This window comes from Anoplopoma fimbria, chromosome 23 (assembly GCF_027596085.1).
Source record: "Anoplopoma fimbria isolate UVic2021 breed Golden Eagle Sablefish chromosome 23, Afim_UVic_2022, whole genome shotgun sequence".
Taxonomy (NCBI): Eukaryota; Metazoa; Chordata; class Actinopteri; order Perciformes; family Anoplopomatidae; genus Anoplopoma; species Anoplopoma fimbria.
Genome location: NC_072471.1, coordinates 15,901,100 through 15,926,464, shown reverse-complemented (window position 1 = coordinate 15,926,464; position 25,365 = coordinate 15,901,100). Strand labels below are relative to the sequence as shown.

At 41.0% G+C, this 25,365-nt stretch overlaps 1 protein-coding gene across 1 annotated transcript in view; it reads left to right on the top strand.

Moving 5' to 3' along the window:
• Positions 1-3,299: 3,299 nt before the first annotated feature.
• Positions 3,300-25,365, top strand: part of ptprz1b (protein tyrosine phosphatase receptor type Z1b) — a 64,851-nt gene continuing 42,785 nt past the window's right edge. Inside the window, exons 1-2 of the mRNA XM_054625089.1 lie at positions 3,300-3,356; positions 3,595-3,652. Coding sequence (XP_054481064.1) covers positions 3,300-3,356; positions 3,595-3,652 — 115 coding nt within the window. The remainder of the gene's footprint in view (positions 3,357-3,594; positions 3,653-25,365) is intronic.

Sequence of the window (25,365 nt, the reverse complement as noted above, 5' to 3'; positions counted from 1 at the left end):
ATGACGTCATGGCGTGACGGGAGACACGCACCAGGTGATGGCGCAGTTGGTTAAGAAGTTCAAACCTGAGTGACATTTTGGAAGTTTTTAACATTACTTGTGAATATAAACAGCAAAATAATAAAAAAAAATAAAAAAAACAATTATTTATCCACATGGCGTGTCTAAACACAAGGTGGAGTTTAAAGTACCTTGTGTCCGACTGAAAGGAAGCAACATGTGAGAGGAAGGGATTTATGAGCTAATGTAAGGTCCTACTGCAGTAATGTTTTTCATTAGCTACATGTCAACATTGTGACATTATCCTGCGCTTTAACACTTTAATATTGCAGCTTAGCTATGTTACTGTGTTTCGACATTGTTAAGTAATGTCTTATTTATCTCCAGAGGTAGGAAGACAACTTCCAAAATGTCCAAAAATGTTTCTTTAAGTTTAATAAACCATAGACAGCATGTGGCAAAAAAGATTATCACCATAATCTGATTTGACGCAGACTTTTTAATAAATGATTAGATACACAGCTTTGCGAAGAGCTGAAACAGGCAATTAATTAATTACATATCCTATTTTGAAATAATTGAAAGTGCGTAAAATAGACTAGTATAGGAGGATGGGGTTTATACTTGTTGTCTTCAGGCAGTATTTGAAAAACGAGATCCCTGTCCTCAGAACTGAGCTAGTGGTTTGTTTTGCTGAAGGACTCTGACCCTGAATAACCCATATTAAAGTAGATGTCCTGTTGTCAAAATGCAAGAAACAATTTGCATGTGAAAGCAATTGAGTTGGAATTAAACTGTGGTTTTGAATGAGTCCACTTTTAGATTTTGCTCACTAAACTGGTGAACAAAAAACTGGTATTTACAGTAAAGTTAACCAGAGTATAAAAGTTCGATTTGTGTGTTTTTGAGTGCATTCATGTTCCATTTTAATCAAGGAGGAAACACTTTTAAAATGTTTGTTTCTTCTCTTTTCCTCCACAGCACAACAATTGTTGAGCTAAGTGAATGTATAATAAAGTGTGTGTGTGTGTGTGTGTGTGTGTGTGTGTGTGTGTGTGTGTGTGTGTGTGTGTGTGTGTGTGTGTGTGTGTATTGCCTGGCAGTGAGTAAAGACGGAGTGAAAATGTGTGTTGTTGATGAACTCCCTCTCTCTTTTTCTCCCTTTCTCATCCACAGTGACGGAGAATAGCCCCACTGGTTGCCATGGCTCCCTGCAGCAATCCATCTCAGTCCGTGTGCTTGAGCGGACTGAAGGGAATTAAAAAAAAAAACCAAGTACTCTGATGCAGGGTAGAGGAGCTCGCCCTCTTCCTAGGAAAGTAAGTGTTGTGTCGCCTTGTGCGTGTGTGTGACTTGAGTGTGTCTCTCTAGCTGCTTAAAGAGACGTAACTTCATTCACTATTCATATCACACACCATTTGCTGACCTTAATTCAAGTTTGTCAATGAGTGTTTTTGTTTTAGTCTGCTCAAGTAGGGACATTTAAGACCAAAAGTTCCTGTCCAAGAAAAGTAACAAAAAAATTGTAGAAGTTACCGCTTCGTTGATAGCTTTTTCATATTGTTAAAATGTAAATTCTCGTTTGCAGCAAAAGCACTATCCCCCTCCATAAATGCTACACAAAGTTATCTTCCAGTAAGGAGGGGAGGCCATGGTTCAAGAAACCTATTGGACTTTCAAATGAATGCAAACCACCTGTAATCACTATTCCAACAATAAACGACTGAAGGAATGCATAGTTCTCAAGACAAGGGAGATACATCAAATCAAAGGTTTTATTAATTATAACTCCACAAATGTTCCGTACCGCCTCACCTGCCCATGTGAATGTATTTTTCTTTTTTTTCACTATCTATTTATTTTATTTTTTAACAACAAAACATAACAAATAAGGTAATCATCATACACATTTGGTCAAATTAAACAACAAAGATTTTTTTAGGAATGTTGATCCAGCATAAACACATATATCCTTGACAAAGACAGAAAGAAAAACAAAATCAATAAATAACTGAAAAAAACAAAACTATTTATTAATTTAAACAGATTTAAGGGAATACAGGTAGGTAGCATCTGTATTGTACAGTATGTAGTAAGTAGACCATATTTTCTGTTGATTGGCATAGAAGACACATTTTGAGCTTAAGGTAGAAAATACTTCTTAAAAGAACACACACAGCCCAGCTATGTTGTATTCCTATCTGCCGGAGTTCACTTGACATGAATCATGTGCATTTGCCACGAGATCGACGCCGTCATGTGGTGGAAACGCCTTCTAGTGAATGTGCATTGTATGAGAGAAGGAGGCGCTGGTCATAGTGTTTCACATAGGGCTACTCCCAGTAACTCATTCTGTATTTCATCAGAATCCAAAGGAAAATATGTTCCAACACCTCCTGAACTGTTTGATCAGCAGGCGATCCCTGACAGACACACCACAGTAACAAAGATTGAGACATACTATTTCAAATGCACACACACCCTCTTAACTCACCTCATGTTGACTGTCTTGTTTCAGGCTGATTAAATGTTAAATGTAGCACCATACAGATAGAGGTTCATCTCTTCTCGTGATTGTCAGAGGTATAAGCGCTGAAGGATTGGCATAAGACATGTTCAGAAAAACTGATAAGATATTATGAGGGGTATACAATTTTCAAAAGGGATATATATGCCTTACAAAATGACTCAACCTGTATAGCAGGCTCTCCTCACCACATAGCTCTGACAGTTTGCTGGTTCTAAATGCAGAGAGAGAGAGGCACTCATTAGACCATGACAGCTGTTGAAGTTATATTCCCATTCTGTTTGAAACTCTTATTCTCTCTATAAAAAAAAAAAGCTAACTAGCGAGGTAGCTGATCCACAGTTCCATTTTGAGACTATTAAAAGCACTAAAGCATTTCCTCTTCCTCCCTCCGCAGAATTGTTTACAGCAGCTGAGAGGTGGCATTGGAGTATTTGTGGAGAGGGCTAGAAACATAAAAAGAGCAATTACATTACAGCAATATAATGTAGTTTCCATTCACAGGAATCATTAGTGTTGCTAATGGAAAAACAGGTCCGTCACTGAATTTTTTTTAATTATCTTTTTTTTTTTTTAAATGATCATCTCCAGTACCTTTCCCATGACAATGAACTAACTAACACAGCCTGTAGCCAGAGCTCACCTCCATACCTGCCGTGTCTCTGAAGTTATAAAAAACATATTAATGGATTCTGTTGGCCTCTTCATCAACTGTTCATCTCATTCACAACACATCACATAAACAACCTGGCAGGCCAGTGCCACTCACTTCATGGACAATAGAGGACCTGCAGTGGAGGGCCTGCTGTCACCTGTCAGTCAGCGTCAGGTCAGCCACAATATCAAAAGACGGATGACAGTTACTTGACACGAGTCGGTTAGGTATAAAGCCAGGTACCCAGTAGTTGGAAGGGGCTTTCAGGTAAAGCCTGAGGATGGCCAGGTATATTTATTGACTGCCACCACAGCTTCACTGAGCTGTAATTAGACAAAATACATGTGCTCCAAGTCTGGTTAATTGACCTCACTTTAACTGGAGTCCTTACTGTTCTTTATGGTCACTGCAGGTTTTGGTCTCCAGTTGGCTTTACAGCTGCTTTCTGCTCATCGTTCCCCTCTCCACTGGTAAGTCGTGTGAATGCACAAACAAAACAAAACCCCAGTAAGTTTATGCTAATTCAGAGTGTGACGGAGAGTTGAGTTTATTTCTATCACGTTTAACTTTGTTTGGCTCAAAGGGCAAATTACCATATCTGTGCTTTATTTTGTTGGCAGCCATATTCCAACTTTTTGGTAAATAGTATTGTAGTCAATGGTTTTGCTTTTTGTGTTGTCAAAGTTACATTTTTGCTTAACCAATGGGTTAAACATGCTAAACCCCTAGTGTGTTCCTTGAAGCACTGTTGTGAAAACACCGGTTGATTCACTTATATGTCCATCACTTTCACCATCTTACCCGATGCAAACACTTTCATCTGATTCTTTGGAATACGGTTGATGAGATAATGTTGTGAATGAGTATGCAGAACGTGATCTACACATCTATATTCCTGGTGTGTAAATTTATGCAGTGTGTAAATAAGTGCCAGATGCCATCTTTTTTCCTAGACACAATTAAGAGATAAAAAAAGTGAAAATGAACAAATTACACTGGCGTGATGCTTTAAATTGATAAAATAATGAATTTATGTTAATCTAATTAGTAGATATATCGTGGTCCCCTTGTGGATAATGTAAAATGTCTTTAAAGGAGGTTATCCTCATTCCTCACATAATGAGTGGTGAGTGTGAGATGAGTCATAAGACTTTAAGATCTATGGTGGAACCTTTAGTATGCCAGTAAGGTAAATGTCAGACACAAATGTAAAAAGGCCAAAACACACACTTAAAGACCCACAGTCTTGTGAGGTCAGTTTCACAAACACACATACACAAAGATGCAGACAGCTCGCTGTTACCGTTTTCCGATGCTTGATGTCGATGACAAATGACAACTCTGACGTTATTCTCCATGCCATGAGTCTTAAGTCTTCTTCTGGATTCTTGTTGTTCTCTTGACTCTACAAGAATCAGAGTTTATTGATGACTAAATACAGCAGACTCCCCTAAGGGAACACTTTCTTTCAACATTGGCTTATCGGTCAATCCGCATTTTAATTAAGTAGAACTCAGAAATCAGGAAAGAGCCTACAGAGGAGCCTCGGCTACAGAGTTTACACGCTAATATAAAAACGATAAGTCAAATAATAAAAAGCCCCACCACTTAAACACACTGTATTGAGTTTACTATAAGTATTAGTTTGCACAGACCAGTGTTTTCAGCATTAATTACCATGCACCTTAACAACAGACGTTTGCAGCACTAACGAGCCTCACACACTGCGGTGCTTTGTTGCTCCATAGCAGGCATCGACTACCGATGGCAGCTCTATCGCGCGCACACACATCGACCAGTGTTTGTCAGCCCAGTGGTGTCCAGAAAACTGACCTCCAGTCGCCACCGCTGGAAGTCAATATCGCTGTCAACTCGGAAACGTCATCCACTGTCATGGTAACAGGGGCACACGCACCACACACACACGTGCACATAATCAAAAACCTTGAGGTGGAGGTAGTTAGAGGGGGAACTTTTTAATGGAACATCTTTGTCACTTCTTTACTTTATAACAATAGTAATGTCTGCTGTTGACTTTGAGGAGGCTGTGGCTCAGTAGGTAGAGCGGGTCGCCCTCCAACTGGATGATCGATGGTTCAATCTCCTGCGCCTTCAGTCCACATGTCCTTGGGCAATATACCCAACCCAGAATTGAGCTTTTACAGAAAGAAATGATTCCACAGCAAATACTTCACTGGAGGATCTTTCCTCCAAGACTCTTAATTGGTCTACAGCATAGAATGTACATGTGGTCAAGCAGGCTGGTTCCCATTCAGCATTCGTTTTTATACCTACAAAAAATAATGTGCTGTATTTCGCTGATATCCCACAAAATCTTTTTGTATGTTGTGGGCATAATCATGAACGAGGAAGTATATAGACTGCAGAAGCCTACGCACCGCGGGCCGGATTGGCGGTGGATGGGTCCAACAACAGGTGATCTCTCAGCCAGGAGACTGCTGTTTGTTGCCCATGTTTAACAAGATGTCAACGTTGATTTATTTATCACGTAAATTGCATTCTTCAGTAACGGCACTTTCGGAGTTATTTTGACCCAAAAGATGATCTTTTCTCAACCTAACCAAGTAGTTTTGTTGCCTAAACCTAACTGAGTTGTTTCCTGTGATGACGGAAATAAGTAAAAAGCCGAAATTTACAGGTGTTGCTGGCTTTCGTAGGAAAACTCATGAAAAATGACGAGTTACTTTTCGTAAGATATGATACGAAGCATAGTATGAAGATACGTTTCATACATTTGTTCAGGTCAGTTGATTACCATGAAATCTGGTGTTCGTCGTCAGTGGTGTGCTATCGACTTGTTGCTCTCAATCCTCTTTGTGAATGAATCCTTATCATTATTCATCCTTTGATTGATGCCTCCTTCGGTCAGGACAGAACTCTTCCTAATTCTGTGTCTACTGAGCTCTACTGAACTTTACTGGACTCTCCTGGACTCTACTATACTTAATTAAACTCTTCTGGGCTTTGCTGAACTCTACTGGACTCAATTGATCTCTTAAGGACTCTTCTGGACTCACAGACAGACTTTAGTGGACCGCACTGTGTGTACAAGACTTAGCAGGACTTTCTTGGACTCTATTGGACCCTTCCAGACTTTACTGGACGTTCTCTTCCTGCTGAGTTGGACTTAAAAGGCACTTTGGTTCTTGAGTGTTCGACTGTTAAAATTGTCGCAAAGGTCTTACCAGGTGGAAACATGCTTGATGTGTTTTTAATGTTTCATATTTGTTGTATTTTAAGGGCTGAACATAACCATATCAGTTTAATCCCAGATTAACTCTGACTTTAGCTGACCAGACACACAACACAGGACTGGTGCTAGTACTGGTACAATTAAGATAGAAACCTAGCAACCCCTTCAAGTACACAGGGACTGTTTAACAAGTTTCCGTGGAGCATCCAGTGTAACATCAGAAATAATAGACTTAATCTATGCTGTGCAGCTCCATGAAGATCTGATCCATGGCCAGATAGACACAGCATGGCCACATACACTTTACAGCTGATGACCTGAACCAACTCCCGCTGACCTTCCTCCACTCACCGTGCAGCACGGACAGAGAGAGAAAAGAGAGAGCAAACACATAATCCATAATCCATGGCTGCCAGTGTGCAGCGAAAAAACAAATCAGCTTTTCACAGCAGCAGGATCGAAAAAAGAAAAAGAGAAGCTCTGTATATTTTGCAGGAGGGGACAGCACGTTGTGATCATTCACCAGACAGCTCATTCCTCTACACCTGTCGGGGGCAGACATGTTACTCTTTGTGTTAACGCGTGTGTTCTGTTGAGATGATGTCGCTTCAGTCTTCAGCTCAAAAAACGCTGTGTGTGTATGTAAGTGTGTTGTGTCTGTGTGCGTGTTTGTTATATAAGACCCAATAAGAGAGCTTTTTCCTTCCAGTTGCATTCATATTCGGTTCTATTTTCTCTAATTCTGCCTGTAATCACACACGCACTGATGATACAATCAACATGTTGTTATCCCACAAGCCTTTTCTCCCAAGAAGAGGCACACGCACACACACACGCACGCACACGCACACACACACACACACACACACACACACACACACACACATGCACACAGGCTTATATCCCGGAAGCGCGGAGGCAGAGAAGATATTGTAACAAGCATCCGAAAAAAAAAAAGTGTTGGTCCAACAAGTGAGACAAGGATTATCTCTCTTAATTTATGCTAATGAATGCACACGGAGTAACGAGAGCGGCATGTTATTGTGGGACCGAAGCACCGTCTCACTCTCACAAACGTGTGTGAGAGCTCACACAACTGGTGTGTTATTGCACCATTGAAGCCTGTTGCTTGTGGAACTACACGCATTATTTTGCCCAAGACACACACACACAAACACACACCCACTCTGCACTATGCCATTGTGTACTTCATGGGAATCTGGTAGTCCAATCACTGCCAAAAAGCGTGTGTGCAAATACACACACGCTGATTCTGCCGTGGGACAGTCCTGGCTTGGCTGGATCCAGATTCTTGTTTCGTTTCACGGCTTCATAGAAAGACCTTAAAAAACTTGAAGCTTTGTGAGGTAGTCAAGTGAAATGAGCCTGTGAGACTCACCACGATGTTCCCAGAGGAGATTTGTTGACTCTTTTTTTTAACATTAGACATTTGAACTGTTATGCTTTTATTTTATTTCCTATGACGCCACAGTTGTCTCATGGACCTGACTCCATATGATATTTCTTATCCTTTCTTTCTTGCCAAGCACAAATATGCCGTGCATTCATTACAGTATAGTGGAGGTCACGGCAACTCACTATGCAGCACCTTTTAGAGATATATGGGATAGACACACACACACACACACACACACACACACACACACACACACACACACACACACACACACACACACACACACAGGAATAAATAAACCAATCTGCCAAACACTATACTTTATAGAGATATTTAACTGTCTTTACAGTAACACTGTATAGATAATAAGGTCATGACCTGACCAAACGTGGATACACTTTGTGATCACCATATATGCATTTTGTTCCCTATACATTACTTTATGGGGCGGCTTTGAGGTAGAGCGCTACCCGTAACCACAAGATTGGTGGTTCAAGCCCCTCTACCTGCAACATGCCGAGTGTCCTTGAGCAAGACACCTAACCCCAAGTTGCTCCCCGATTCATTGCAGCCCACTGCTCCTCCGGGATAAATGCAGAGAAATAATTTCCCCATTGTGGGACTAATAAAGGCTTAATTATTATTATTATTATTATATCCCCTTTATATAAAGTATGACAAGTTCCCTGTGGACTCATTGTTTCCTACTACAGAGACACTATAGGATTATATATTCCCATATGCAGCCTCCTGTAGTAACAGCATCAGGATATCACAGCAGTGATACAGTGATCTCCATTAAGGGCAGTGGGCGGCGCGCACACGCAGCCCCTCGTCTCTCGTTTGCGATGTACAAAAGCGCGCGTCCGTCATCAGCCAGCCAGCACTCCTCACTCCTCACGCAGCCGAGCCGAGCCGAGCCGAGCCGAGCTGACCGGAGCAGAGGCGGCAGAGGAGGAAGGATGACCTGGTAGCGCATCTCCACGACCGGTTTTTTTTTTATTTTTTTTTTCATTTTTTTTTTAGAAAACCCCACATTCTGCGTCTTGACGTTCAATTCCCTCGCAGAGGACCATGGAGACGCCAGTTTCCAGGACTCATATCTTCATCTCCCAGCTGCTCCTCTTCAGCCAAATTGGTGAGAAAAGATTGTGTTTTTTTTTGGATTTAGATTTGATTGAGTGTGGTGGCTGTCATGTGTTTTATTCCCGCATTCACACTTATGCGCGTTTTCAAAATGTGCAATCGGCGGCAAAGGCGGATTCATCCTGTGTGTAGATCGGAATTTGGGATTTGTGTAAGAGCATGCGTTTCTACAATGTAGGTTACAGCTAAATAGTCCCTGTCGCCTCACAGTTATTTTCTAGTGAATGAGCCGCAGTCCGGGCAGGGGTTGTTCTGGTCATTCTCTGAGCATGTTGAGACGTTTTGGCCAAAAACAAGCAAGTTGAAGTGTGAATGTAAACCTGATGTCGCAGTGAGAGGACGTGTCTTTCTGGAATAATGCTGCATTTGAAGAAACTGTCCCCACAGAGTCTGTTGAACTTATGTCGTTAAGTCCAAATGTCCCTTTAAGTCCAAATGTCCCTTTAAGTCCAAATGTCCCTTTAAGTCCAAATGTCCCTTTAAGAAAATGTCCCCTTAAGTCCAAATGTCCCTTTAAGTCCAAATGTCCCCTTAAGTCCAAATGTCCCTTTAAGTCCAAATGTCCCTTTAAGTCCAAATGTCCCTTTAAGTCCAAATGTCCCTTAAGTCCAAATGTCCCTTTAAGTCCAAATGTCCCTTTAAGTCCAAATGTCCCTTTAAGTCAAATGTCCCTTTAAGTGACAGCTGCGTTTCCTTTAGACACTATGATTGGATTCATAAAACCCCCTTTTTTCTAATATAATTTGTCATTTTTGGAGAGACATTCCAAAAGTAATTGTGTTATTAAGTCATGAATTTTCTGACATTTATTATACTTAATGTATTGGTGTTTTATTCCTTTGCTATGAATTCATATTTACAGTATATCTTTTTCCAGCTTGGAAAACTAAATTTGGCCTTAAATTAACCACAGCCCTCCTTGTGTATGAGAAGTCCTCTAGGGCATCACTACACCACCTGTTACAGTGTTCAGCAAACACCTGATTTTTACAAGCCATGCCGGCGGCTCTTCACCATGTTGTCAGTGCAATAAACTGTAATGGTTTGTTAAAGACATAATCTCTCAAGATATGAGTCTGAGCAGCTGTCACAGCACAGGTCCTCTGTGGTAAAGAAAGTCGAGAGAAGGACTTGGTGCTGATTTCAGTAACCGGTGCGGAAGTAGGATTGGAAAAAAACACCCCAACATTTAAATACATTCTGAATAAAAAGAAGACATCATCAACACCAAACTGGTAGCGGAGCAGGTATTTAAAGTTTTTGAACGTTGAAAATTTCCTAAAGTAATTCTCACCTCCCAATCAGGTCAATCGATGTAAGGTTTTTACTGAACATGGTTAAAACGTAATTTCCAGCTTCAAATTTAGTTTTAATGGTCCTTGGAGAGCAATTTGTTTTCTGTTAGTGGGAGTTTTGGTGTATTCACAAAAAAACTTTAAAAGATGATTTTATTTCTATATACATTTGGATTTCACTTCATGCTCTTAATCAACAAACATATGCCATCATCAACTTGACATGACACATCCAATTTCTGTCATAAAAAGTTGCACAAACAGTAGAAGCAGTATAGACCTTGTCGATTAAATTGTGAGGGCTGATAAACCAACCAATACCGTCGTATATATGTCAGCATAGAAACACCAAAGACATGTTTGAGGTAGTTTCCATACAGTACATAGTTTGTCCAGTAGAGACAGTGATGAGTAGATTTTTCCATCTTTGAAATGTCCCCCTCAGTAAACCCTTTATCTTTGTCATAAATCTTGGAGGGATCCTCGTCCAAAATCTTTATTTATGTTATGTGTTTGTGTTCAGAATATCACCTGACCCATTGTTTTTTGGGATTTATTAAACTCTTCAATTAGATTTTTGCAAATTTCCCCGCTATCTTAGATATTAGTTGCATCCTTGACTTTTCTATGTACTTTTGTCCAGACAGAAGGACAAAGCCTTTTTTCACTTGTTCAAGTTCAAAAACTGGGTAGTTGGCATTCACCCATCTTCAGTAAAGCTTAGGTCGATTTTGAGAAATAGATTATGCTGAAACGTTCAATGACGATTCTTAACAAGGTTATCTTATTGTTTTTATTCCATAATTTGTTTGTTCTCTGAAAGTGCAGGGGATGAATCTCATGATGTTCAATTCAGAAGGCTGAAATCAGAGACTTCCAAATGTCCCGAACAAAAACCTGCGTGTTCCCGTTTGATGAGATCTTTTTGTGATCAGATTAACTTAATTTGAGATTACCTGCTGAAGAAATAGACAAATGGAGTTCTGTCATCCCTTTAAATTTATTTCATAGAATTACGATAACACTGCCCGTAAATGCCAGTGGCCTTTAACTCCTTCCTCCACCTGCTGTCACCAGAGGGAAAAGCTGTTCATTTATCATTTATTAACTGGAGATCTTTAGAAAGAAGCGATCTCTGGATCCCAGATTGGGAACAACAAGCTGAGTTAGTAGATTTTTTTAAAGGTTTCTCTTCTATCCAGATATCTTGATGCTCTTTTGAGAAAAGCCTTTGCACAGTCAAAATGTGTGGCTCTGCTTTGAAGTTGCAGCAGTCGAGCAAGTTTCATTTGGTTTGAAATGTTTATGTTAAATGCTTTTAGATGCATACAGAGAGAAAACTAGTTTCCTTTTAGGGAAAGGAAATAGAGGACCCTCCAGCCATCTGTCCAGCAATATGCCTAGGCAGCACTCAGAAATCACACACAAAACACGCTTTCTCACTGGGCCCTCTCTCTCACACTCCTCCATACAAACACACACACATACAAGTGGCTGTGAGGCTGTGATGGTGCGGTAGTGTGTCCCAGCAGTCCTGCCAGTGAGAGCGATCTTCTATCTGGAGTCCTTCACTGTGCCATATGCTGTATTCCCCCCCCCAATACGGTACACCATACATCTGACTTCTCAGCGGTTATCACACCTCCTGCCTGTGGTTCCATATGTGCAGTACGGCAGGAAAGAGATTCAAGCATGTATCCCTGTTTTGATGCATCCTATATTTTGACATTGAATATATGTAGATACTCACCATAACTTTAGGGTTTTAGCATGCTGTGATCCAACTGTTGGAGATTTAAAACTAATCTGATTCTGCTCAGCATGATGGGAGAACGTGTGCTCGTCCCTTCCCCTCCCATAGCTCTTCTCTCCAGACCTCATTGTATTCCACTCAGCTTTCTGAACATGAATTGCCGACCCCTTCTAACCTATAATCACTTGCATTTTGAGGATGTTGCCTGAAGGTATTGGTTATATGTTTACACTCCTAACAGACTGCATTTCAGTTCTCAGGTTGTTGTTTTTAAGACACAACGATTGAATTGAATCGGCAAATGCCCTGTTGGATTGATGGATTGTTGGTGGATGGTGATGGACAACAATGGCAACAGCAGCCCGCCTGCTATTGATCATTCAACAGCTCAGCACGATCTATACTGGAGTTTGGCACAAATCATTGTCTGTGCTTTACTTTGTGTGTGTGTGTGTGTGTGTGTGTGTGTGTGAGTGTGTGAGAGAGAGAGACAATGAGAGAGAAGCAGATTAAAGACAAAACCAAGCTAATTTTAAAACAATAAAAATCAAAATCATTGTCAAGACGATAGAATTGAGTTCCAAGATTGTATTTCCACCTCCTATCCTCTCCACACAGACTGGTTACCTATTCAACCAAAGCCTGCGGCCACGTGATTGGTCAATACCACCCTGGCTGCAAACAGTAACCAGAACGCTTCCAATACCAAAATCTTGTCCCGTTGCCTTCAGGTTCTTCATTTGAATGCAGAATCTGTTTATATGACACATGTACACACAAAGTGAATCATTTAAATACTCATCCATTAAATGCTATGACTCATCACTGACGGTGAGGTAGAAGCTTATAAACAGTCAGTCCCTGCCCCCACCATCAAATACAGTAAATAGAACTACTACAATATATCAGGCCAACATACCACCATACATTATGTCCTGTGTTGCCCTGCCGTCAGTGTATGATGGCAGGAAGCAACAAATAACGGCAGCAAACACCTTAAATACAGTTTGAACAAATGTTGGAATGAGGGTGCCTGTTCACTGCGTTACACTATTCTTCTGTCTTGCGTTGCTGTTCTTCTTCTGAGGAACTTGACACAGAAGTGTGAATACAATGCACAGACCCTAGTGGTGAGATGGCGACAGCTATTTGCCGTTTCTAAAATGAGTTACTCATAAAAACTAAAGAAAAACAATGAGTATACAACCGTGTTCAGTCTAAATTTTGATGAATTTATATCCTTACAACAAATAAAACATATCTATCTCACACATGGTGTATGTGTGATGGTTGATGGGAGTTCAGTGATCATATGTTCTCCTTGTGAGATACCATCTGGCAGCCCAGTGCATTCCGAGCATTAGAACCAGATGGGTTTGCACCTGGTGGCATTATAGGATGCCTGATGGTGTAATAGCAATTTCCTGAAAAATACTGGCACACATAGCAGCATACTGAATGTGTAAATCAAAAGACAATATGTTGAGCGCAGTGATGACAGAATGTCAGCTACATAGTAAATAACAGTATGGTACTGTCTGTCTCAAAAGAGTTACAGTAAATCATACTTTCTTAAAGCTAAGCGTACAACAGCGGCCCACCATGACTTATTGAATGTATCTTGTGATCCAAGAAATAGTGACTTTTATAATGACATTATGAAATATTACTGAATATTGGCGGATAACGAGCGTCAGTAAAACTTCATTTCACACTGTGTTCAGAAATCGATCAGAAATCAACAGTGGTCCATTAAACCACTACTGCAAGCTAGTATGATGCATTGATATAAACAACACAGGATTTAAAATACTTATAAATGCGTTTATAGGAAATGCATTCAAGACATATATTTTCATGAGTAAGGGGCATCCACACCAAAAACAATATCAATAAATATATTGTTTTTAAAATGCCTTTACACACCGTTTTAGTGACGAATAAATGACAAGAAAATGCAAAATACTCGCCTGCTAACATTATATGTTTAGGGATTTTAATGTGAAAGGAAAGAACAGAAGGAGTGGATCTGGTCTTTGTCAACATTGAAAGGAGTAATACAATCTTCCGTCTTGCTTCTGACTGCGAAGCCTCCATGTTTGTGGTTTCATAAACATAGGCCCATTCTGCACAACGTGATTGGTTGATGCCTTTATTGGAAACATTGCTCTGAAAAAGAGTCGTTTTTTTTGCCGCGTAATCTTTGCAATCTGTGTGAAAGTATCCATGACAAAAACAACAGTTTGAAATAATATTTTGAAGTGTGAATTGATCGCATAAAAAAAATACGGCCCTGGTGTGCAAAGGCCGTAACTCAAGTGGCGGATGGCAGAGTCAACACCACAGCCATAAGGACAGCGACAGTGGAGAACAATATGGTTGGGATCACTTTCAGATAAGATGAACAATAGAAACACTGACAGCCAATCAAAATCCATCCAAATATGAAGGTGTATTTGTTCCACACAAAAGGCTGGATTAGCAGAAGAGTCTTGGAACATATATTCTATCATCATCTCTCTCTCTCTCTCTCTCTCTCTCTCCCGCTCTGTCCGCCTCCGTGGTGCTGAAAGACACACAGTAGTGCTTACTTTTCGACTGTCTTCTTAGTATTTTTAGTCATATCCTTATCTAAATTTCATCAAGTCATGAATATCCATTTTTGCTGCGCCGACACAGCTGGAGTGTGCAGTCCTTCCTTGGCTCCATTAGTTACAGTTCATCAGTGTGGATGCTCAAATCTTTATTTAAATAGTTCCCTTTATAGTTATTGTTTTTGAGCATATGCTTAATAAGATCAGTATCGGGGGGTATCGCTCTGGAAGGATTGGCTCAGCACTTAATAAGGGTCTTGCTGATTATCACATGCTGCATTATAGGCAACATTGTGGCAGAATGGACAAATTCTAAAATCATTTATTATGATACTTAGCAAAAAATCCATGCCACAGCGTTGTGACCGCCACTGTTTATTAAATTATTCCCACTATCAACTCTTTTTTTCACTGTTCATAGCATGTGATTTGAATTGCGTGCCTCACTCCTTCTAGCTTTAACTCCAGTGCCTAAAATGAGATTATGTGCGCGCTAATTTACAAACACGCACACAGCCTGGATCTGTAAACCAGCCAAATAAAAATCTCCACTGAAGGAAATAAATCGTGTTAGAAAGATTTTCCAAAGCTTTCTTAACTGTCTGTTTTTTAGCAGGAAAAAATATAATCAGATTTTTTTTTTATTTTGGGAGGGGGCGGAGGCATACACATTTGGGACATTATAATAAAGAATATAAAAAATTTATTATAGAATATTACAGATATTTGTAATTTCCTAACACAGATCATTTAATCCTTAGAATGGATAAAATGTTGTACATGTACTACTTTGAATACTATAACCGATTGAGGCGAAAGATTTGTGATACATGAGTGTACTCTGAGTGTACTGATAGAAGTATGTTGCACTGTTCTAGTCACCACATAGTTGGCATTGCTAAAAAACCACAGATGTTACTTTGAATAATTGATTGGCCGCTCTCTACTGTGATATTTGGTCTTCCCTCCCCCTGTCTCTTCCATTCTCTTTTACCGTTTGTTTTTTTGTACCAGCCTCTCCATCCAAAGCATTTTACTCATAAGTGCTCTTCTTCTTTAACCCACTTAGCTGCAGTCTGCTTTCACTGTGGCAGTTATTTTAAAGCTGGCCTGTGCCACGAGGACAGCCGGATGTCTTTGATGCCGAGAAGCCTGGACTGGAAACTCGGCTTGGTCAAACACTTGTGTAGTTGCTCTCGTCGGCAGTGATTGGTAGAAGCACAGAATCTTAAAGGTAGAAGTGGCATACAGTGGGGGGGAAAGCTTTCTTGTATTACAAAAGCCAGACACAAAGGTAAACCAAATACCGTTCAAATATTGAATTACGGAGTGTACCATCTTGACTGTTTTTTTCTGTTTCTCATACTGATGCATCTTTATAAAAAGTTTCTTGTTTCAATAGGACATTGAGGAAATGATTTATTTCCTTTCTCTCTTCTTCCATTTCTTCACTTCAGCCTGATGTGGCGCTTAAAGTAATGCTTGATACCAAATCTTGCATATCAGTCTCAAATACACGCTCTGAAAAATGGACTTGCTACATCAGTCAGCTTTCCCATGATGACCGATGAGTCACGTGGCAAAATAAAAGCATCTTGGAAACGTCTCAAGCAGCTTCTGCATCATAATCCACTACTCCACTGCTGAATTGACAAAACACAGGCAGAGCTTCTGAGTAACGAGGACACGAGCAAGTAGTGAGTTTAGCTCTGATGTGGAATAAGTATGTTTGGAACAAACCGCGCACGAGGATGGATTTGAGAAGTGTCTTTGACTTTGAGTCTCCATCGGAATCCTTCTTGAGTGCTGCGACTCCACGATAACCGCAGCTGCTGTTGTCTACAAAGGAGCTAAAGACTTTGCAGAGCCACTTCTTAAGGCTCCACAGGAAGTTTTCATATTTGAGAGTGATATTCACAGTATTTTTTTTAACACCACCAGCAGAAGTTGTACTTGACAGAAAATGTGTCTTAATATAGTCATAAAGACAGGCCAAAGGTCAGCTTTTTGAACAATTCTCCAGTTCTCTGACTTCTTTTCCACCAAACCTTTCTTGGTTTTATCACATACATGATAAACTATTGAAGGTAAAGTACTGTATGTGTGTAACATGAGCTGTATGATCATAGTGTCAGCCCAGAACAAGACACGGACATGCAGTTAGGGGGGGTTATACAAGAAGACAGCTAGTTGGTGAGACGTGCCTATCCTTGCCACCTCAGTTGGAGAATGCTGGCGCCCTCGTTGTTTAGCGTCACCTCGAAGAATGACCATCTTACTAACGAGCATCTAGAGCTTTTTATGTACTTCCTGTCCAATGAGTTAGTCCAAATCTTGTGCTATGTATTAGTCAGCTACTGATTCTTCTTTAGACTCAACATTTGAGGATTAAGGAAGTAGGGAGGCACAGCCAGCATAAGAAAAGGAGGATGGCAGTCTCACAAGGGACAAAAGGTGAAAAGGAGAGAGAGTGAAACTAAGTCACTGAAACCACAAAATGCCAATGCTCTCTCTGCGGTCTCTCCAGTTGAAGAGGTCTGTCTGAAGTTACAGCGGCTGACAATGGCCGTCTGTCTCTGCCGATGCCCACATACAAAAGCCACCGTTGTTTTTTTAAAAAGGCTGGCACCGAGGACTGAGGCTACCGGAGAGGGAGAGAACCTTGCTGCTACCTGCTTGGCCAGCTGATGGGCAGTGAAGACTTACACATGTACAAACAGGAATACACATGCAAAGAAACAAGCACATACTTCAGCTTTAAGGGAAATCACTAGATATTAGAGAAGTAATAATCAGACTCTTGACCTTAAGAACTGATTCAATCTGATAACATGCTGTGCTTATGGATCTAATTAATTCATATTTCCTGTTTCCCTGCTGTGGAGCAGAGCTCGACTCATGACTAAAGATGTTCCCGCAGTGCATCACAACCGTAAGGTTTCTCTGTTGTGTAGCATTGTTCTCTCTGTCATGGTGCCACTGTGGTTTACCCACGTGACCGTTGTCTTCCAAATCCTGCAAGCACTCTGCTTTAAAGTCCTTTGTGCAGCAGCCATAGACCAACATCAGGGGTCAGAGAGATCACTGAGGCTCACCCTAGTATACCTTCTTTATTCAAGTTGTGTCATTTTATGATGTTGCTGATGGTGTGAACTAAACTTACTTACCATGCTGTCACAAAAGAAAATCTCACCAAACCTGGTGGAATTTGGGGAAGGTGAAGAATGTTTATGTTTATCCACTGTGATCTGCAATTACCGCGTTGACCAGGTTTCTGCTACAGTGCAAAGCTATCATTTTGGGCAAAACACTACAAACAGCTGTTGATTAAGTCATCGGAAAAAAGACGTGAGACAATGCAATTGACATTCAGTGAATGTCTTTATCCAGAACACCTTATACAATGGTTGACTTTTAGCGGTGTCCAGTGGAAATTAATCTCCTAGACCTGAGAGCATTGGCACTTCGTGCCAACCCCCTGAGATTGAATCCAGTAATCGAGGACAAATTATAGTTGGATTATACTAGACTAAAACCTTATAAGTTTGTAAACGGATGTTTTGATATAGTTATGCTTTTGTTAAAGTGGTATCCATTTATTCTAGTTAAACTTGACTTTACTCTGTTTTTGCGCAATAATAACAAACTTTTCTTCAAGAATTCAAGGCAACACGGGTGTCATTGATATACAAATGGTCATTTTGCGGCTGAAGCGTTCCATAAATTTGAAAGACTTCATCACGTCAAAATGAGAAGAATTACCTGACCTGAGTAAATTGTGACTTCCCAACCTAAATAGGTTCTTCTTCATGAGTCCAGCTTTATATTGATTCTTAAGCTCTGATTGATGGCATCTTCCAGGTTGAGAAGATTTCCAACTAGTGTCTTTGCTGACTCTTTAAATTTTAGGAGATGAAAAGGACACATTTGCAGATGGGATGCTCTTTCCTGTTGTAACTCCAATGTGTGACTTAATCTGAATCAACAAGGTTACATTACTCTGAGGGAACCAGTCAGACACAAAGAAGCCTTTCTTTGAGGTTTAAAGAGCTTCTCAAATTAAATAGTCTATTTTAACTCATTGCTGCATGTGAGAACCCGGTGTGAAAAAACCATGAATGAAAGTCAGAGAGAGAGAGAGAAATGCAAAGTTAGTACCAAAAGTTGCTTTTCTTGAAGCGCTGACACATACATACTCCTTTTATTGTTCAGAGAATGGCTGAGTTCAAAGACAGAAGCAAAGACAGAAATCACAGCTGAAACTTGTGTTTTTCTCAAAGAAGGACTTTTTGACGCAGGGCTTTCATCTGATGCGCTGCAGTTAGGTCGTTATTTTACGGAGCCATGAAGTTAAGTGGCAACCAAATCCAATTGGTTTGATGAAAGTTAATGGAGGCTCGTCTATTGGTCCGTGAAGCGTGGAATTCGGAGACCAGCCAAGTGGAAGCTAACTGGATCTCAGCACAGAACTGACTTTCTTTTCCCCAGTGGGAAAGTTCACTGGGAGGGCTGCACTCTGTGACCAATCTGTGGGTGGAAAGTTGATTAAACCCCCCACCCCCACCAGCCGGCCCCCCTCAGACACACACACAAATTTCAAAAGAAATCTTTGGGTGGCCGCTGATAGAAGTCTCCCCTCCCAGATGCACATATATAGTACACACACAGGCTGTAGTGCCTATATGAGAGTGTACAAATGCACACGCCTTTATTTGTATAAGGGTAATGTTTGCCTTTGTGTTGTTATCCCTGTGGGTGTGTGCGTGTGTGTGTGTGTGGTGTCTGCCGGACAAGTGAGGAATTGGGGGCGCGACCCCGCACCGAAAGATAGAGACGAGAGGTGATGGTTTCGTATCCATGGCAATAGAGAGAGACGGAGCAGGAAGCCGACAGGAAGTCAGGGTGTTCCACGCGCCATTGGGGGTGCTCTTCCGTTGTCATGACGCTGTGAACTGTTGTCATGGAGACGCCACTGAATCAGGCTGCATGTTGATGGAAAACGTGCTGCCTAGATTCTTGAATGGAAAAGCGCCTCATCCACAGCCTCAACACTTGTGGATACGCAAGCTCAGTGAGTTTTGAAGTCATATTTCTAAACCGTCTGCGGATGAATGAGTTATTGTTTAAGCAAGATGCCTAATTTTAATTTCTCTTTCTTCTCATGTCTCTTTCTTCTTCTACTGATTAAAACAGTGGCAGACTCCAATGCAGTCATCAATGCTTTCGACTTTTTCTTTGCTCCACCAGAAGCTGCTGTATTAGTTTGAAGTCCTGCTCCACTGAAATGCTACAGGATTACTAATCACAGTCCCCCCCCACCACACACACACACACACACACACACACACACACACACACACACACACACACACACACACACTCACACTCACACTCACACACTCACACACTCAATGTGCAGCATTTTCTCAATTTGTGATGAGCAGATGGAAGTGGTGCATCTCACTGCTCTAACTAGGCACGCAGATTAATGACACACACACACGCACACACTCACACACACAACTGAGGTGGACATGTGCAATCATACATGCTCAGTGGATAAACTAGAGCTCAGAAACACACACATGCATCCGCCAACTGGCTGGCTTCCCTCCGTCCCCCATGCTCTCTCACTCTTGTATGTGTGTGTCCTAAATGGCATGTCGCGTCACACACTCCTCACTGTTTACACACATGTCATGGGCTCCGTCTTTCTTCTCTGATTGTGTTTTTCACCCCATTCGTCAGAGACATGGATCTGTGTCCGAGCTGCTTGATGAGATAATGTCCTGCCTGCCCGATTACATTTTTATTTCCCATAGAAAAGATTTGAGGTCAGTCCTCCCTCAGGTTCTCTACCCCTCACTGCTCAACCAAAAACATCTCCGATCGACGATCATGAGAAGGAAACACGAGAAGGAAACATGATTATTCATATCCTTTACACAAGCATGCGTTTATCAGTTTGTAATAGGACAGCTCAAAATAAATAAAGGCAGGTGTATTTGAGGAAAAAAACACAGTTTCATTGGTATAACAGCATTTAAGTGAAGAAAAATGTAGTAATATCACTGAAAATATGAAGTGTGAGCCTTCTGAAATGTTAGCTAGTGAGCTAGCTTTCTGGCCGTCTGTCATCCCACAAAACATGCTCAGGAATTGATGATCATTTTTAATTATACACATATAGCGATAAAGCTGTATTCAAATCCTTTTGATAATGATTATACAGAGTACCAATTCAGTCATTTTATTTTGAGTACTGAAGCAAGTTGACAGGAAAATTAATTGATAACCACTTAAATCAATGAATTGGTTATCAATCCGAAATGGCATTCTCTGGTTCCAGAGGATTTTCTGCTTTTCTTGTTAGATTTTGTTAATTAATTATTTAAATAATTGAAATAAAGGGCAAGAGAATAATCGTGGCATTATATATAATCGTTAGTTGCTGCCCCTTTCACATTGACCACATAGCCTGAGGTAGGCAATCATATTAGTCATTCAAATTTAGATATGTGTCAGCTGAGTAGCTCTGGATAAAGGAAACATTTTGTAGCCTATATTGAGGGAGGTGTGTTTCGCAGCACTTCAGTGGGCGAAATGTTTGTAGAGGATCTACTCGGCTTCCTTTGAATCTCAACACGGACGATGCTGAATTTAAATGCAGTACTTTGGGCGTGCTTCACTTCCAAACTGAAGTTGAAAATCTTGAAACCAAAGCAGCTGTGGTTGCATCACTCGATGACTCATGCTGTCTTAGTGGGTACTATTATTGAATCTGTCTGACCACAGCTCTCTATGAGCACTATAGGTTTATTTTATTGCTGGCATACTGTAGTGTAATGGGTTACAATAAACAAAGGACCAGAAATGGTCTGGCTGAATAAATGTCATACTGTTAGAATAAACCAATCCAATAGAGTAGTTGGTACATCTGTAGCTGTCCCCAGTCTTGCATCTGAAAAGTTTTTTTAGGTGATGAATTCAAAATTCTGCGCAAATCCATTGCCTCAACACGGGTCTCAACGTGGGGACAGCTGAGCTGGCGGGTAGCGGTTGACAGCGCAACAATGCTGAAAAAGCTAATCGTGTTCACCTGAGGGGGAACCCGAGGGTGAGCACTACGCTTCAGCGACAACACCGAGGGTCGGGGCGGCGCTATCAGCTGTAACCACCTAATGGGGAAAGTGCAGAGCGGCAGCCATAAGCTAATCAGTCGGGCACGCTCACGTGCAATAAGAGCGTGCTCATCTGGCCCCGCGTAAACAAAACCAGAGATGCTCAGATAACAGCACAGAGGGAGAGTGACTTCATTCTCTGCTAAGGTAAACATGACTCCACTATATCTTTACAGTACAAATAGTTGTATATAAATGCTCTGAATATTGTATAAAGATCCTTAAGTAACAAAAACTCAAGTCTATCACCCTGAAATGTTAAACCCTTTACCAGACATAGCAGCGATCACTTTTCACCTGACAGCAGTGTGCGTGTTTTGGTTAAAGCTCAGCAGAGTTTTAAATAACGGGACAGTTTGGTTTTATTAGAATCGGTGATACCTCATCTGACTGGATCTCGTGGGGTGATACCTGACACTGTGTGTGTGTGTGTGTGTGTGTGTGTGTGTGTGTGTGTGTGTGTGTGTGTGTGTGTGTGTGCATGTGTGGTTTTTTAACCCCCAGCTGTTCAACTGTATTACCACCTTCGACACAGGGCCCCAAATTCTCACGGTCACCACAAAAACTAACTCCCTTGTCTATCACCCGAACAACTGGAGTGCAGGACACTCCACAAACTCTATTACACACACACACACACACACACACACACACACACACACACACACACACACACACACACACACACACACACACACACACACACACACACACACACACACACACACACACACACAGATCCCAGTGATAGGCTTGTCTGATAAGGTTTTATATTGCGGCTTTAATGCTGATGTGTCCCCCCAAGGAACAATGCGTGGTTTGTTTAGCACTCAGAAACAATATCCTCCATTTAATACGGAGCCTTATCTCATTAAGTCATAACTTTGCTGCTGGACTGCTCTGTTAGGCATTGTCCATTCAGCCAGACAGAGGAGACGAATGGGAGACGTCTCCAATGCTGGAGCTATAGTAGCAGGTCACAAATGGACCATAAATGGTCACAAAATGCTTTGGGTTCATGCATTGGGACAACATTGTGGCTTTAAAGCTGCACCAGGTACCATTTCTATAAATCATTATATATTCTAATGCTTATTGGATGAATATTCTATTCTTATTCTTTATCCCCAAAACAGAAATCTCCTGCACAGGTAATTACATGGAATGACATTGAATTAAACCGTTAATTAAATGTCCAAGCCATTAAATGGACATTTAATCAGAGGGGTCACTAATGGTGGTGTGCGCTGTCCTATTAACATTTAAGTTTAAAGTGTTCCCTATCCAGACAACAAGTCATAAATCCTCTTGCTCTCTTTTCTGTTTTGTGCATCCATATTGTTAACGGTCCTGTGCACAGCTTCCAATATGACCTGCAGCAAATCAGACAGAGGCTGACAGAGCAAGATAAGGCAACAGAAACAGTGAGGCAGTGAATGAGAGAAGTCAAGCGTACTAAATTAACCAGCTGACACTCAACACAGCTGAATGCTATATAAGTTATAGTCTGGACCCTGGAGGTATGTGCCTGTATGTATGTATGTGTGTAGATGATCGTGTGTGTTTGTGACACTGAGGTCAACAGGTGTCACGTTTTATGTGACGCGTGTTCAGCAGGGATCAGTGATGGCAGCAGTCGTCTCGGAGACCTTTCACTTGGCAAAAGATATTTAAAACAGCAGTTGGTTTAATTAGTAGTTTACTGTAGGAATGCTACTCATTATGTGTTGACAGGGGGCTTCAGTGATACAGTATACTGAATGCTGAGAGCTGCTCCAAGGGGGGGAAATAGTTCGTTTCATGGTCTCAAGAGGATGAATCCTATCGACCTTGTTGAACCTTGAATTTTCCTCTACCACCATCATGTCTCAAAAACTATTGGAGCCACCATTAAGGTTGACATGTTTAGTTCAGCATCAGCATCATTTTATTTTGGTCCCAAAATTTTTTTATGACCAAACATCTGTTAAACTAATGATACTCCCATTATTCTGAGCTTAACATTGTGTCAGATACACTTGCTTAAACCTCTGCATGTTCACATTCTGAGCATGTTAGCATTCTGACATTAGCATTTAGCTCAAAGCACTGCTGTGCCTTAGTTCTGCCTCACAAAGCCACTAGCGTAGCAGTAGACTTGCCGACTTGGTTAGGCCTGGACACATTTATTGTTGTTTCAGGTTTTGGACAAGGGATGTCACGATACTAGAGATTTAGTAGTCAAAACCAATCCCAGTAAAATTCTAGGGTTCTTAATACCCACGATACGCTAGAATTTTTTTTTTTTAAATCCCATGTACTTCAACATACACTTCTTTATTACAGTTTGCACACTGTTAATTGCGAATTTATAATTAATCTTTGATGAAGTTTCATGCGAAATTCCAAAATGTACATCATGATAACATTCTAATTTACCTTCGCCCATTAAACATTTTTACAAATAGAGCTCGAACGCATCATAATGTAACTCAATGCAACATCTTTGCCTTAGCTGTTGGCTCCATTAGTTATTAGTTATTAGCCTGTGCTGACCATTGGCTGCTAACAGCTAACGTTAACTAGCTCTTCTCCTGCTGATTTCAAACTTGGCTGATGGTTGTTAACAATTTAGAATCATCAGGGAAACTTTCTATCGTGCGTGGGATGTGGGGACGTCATCGAGTCCTTATCCCAGGGACCTAAGGTACTCTTGGTACTGTAGAAAAACTAGTACCATCGCGTTTTCAAAATGTTGGCATCGACTTGGTACCAAAGATTCAGTTTTCCTGACATCCCTATCTAGGACTTGGATCAAGGTGAAAATCTAATGGTGGGTTACCTTGTATGAATGATGAGACACTTGGTATTTTGTATAAAAAATACAATGCTTTGGTCATGATGCACCTCCATTCTTTGGTACTGAATAATCTTAAAACACAGTTTGTTTAAAGCAGCTTGAAAGAATTACAAAATGCTGTCATTTTTCTGGAGAACTCACACAGCCTTCGAGCTAAACCCTTCATAGAACCGTACAGACACTTTCCCTCTTGTGGGTTGAACACACAGGCTCTCTGTCCCTGGAGGAACGCATCGCTTCATTTAATAGGACAGCAGTAATCACATCTGCAGTTAAAAATCAGTTTGTGTTGGTGTAAATGCAGCCCTTGAACACATCCATCCTCTAAAGGATTCAGGCTAAATCTGCCCCAGGAGTCCTTTAATCCAACACGGTGCTATTCATTAGTGTTCAGCCCCGACCGGCTCACTTATCCCAACACTAATAACACAGAATCCTCCTTGCAGCGTCCCAATCCTAAAAGAAAAACTGCCATCCCGAGCTGCTGCTGCTGCATGTAGTTAAAGAAGTCATAATTAGATTGGATTTCAATGCAATTTTAAGAGTTTTAAATACACGTTCCAAGCTTGGCAAACTGCAGTAGACCAGCTAGCGATATTTCTTTGCCTATAAATCTACTTTAGTTTGAAAGCAACACATTCATTCCCCCTCTTTCGGGGTTGGGGAAAGGCCTTCCATGAAACATTAGAAATTGGTAACCGAAGAAGTGCAAAGGTCAAGGCCAAGTGGATACGGCGAAACGGT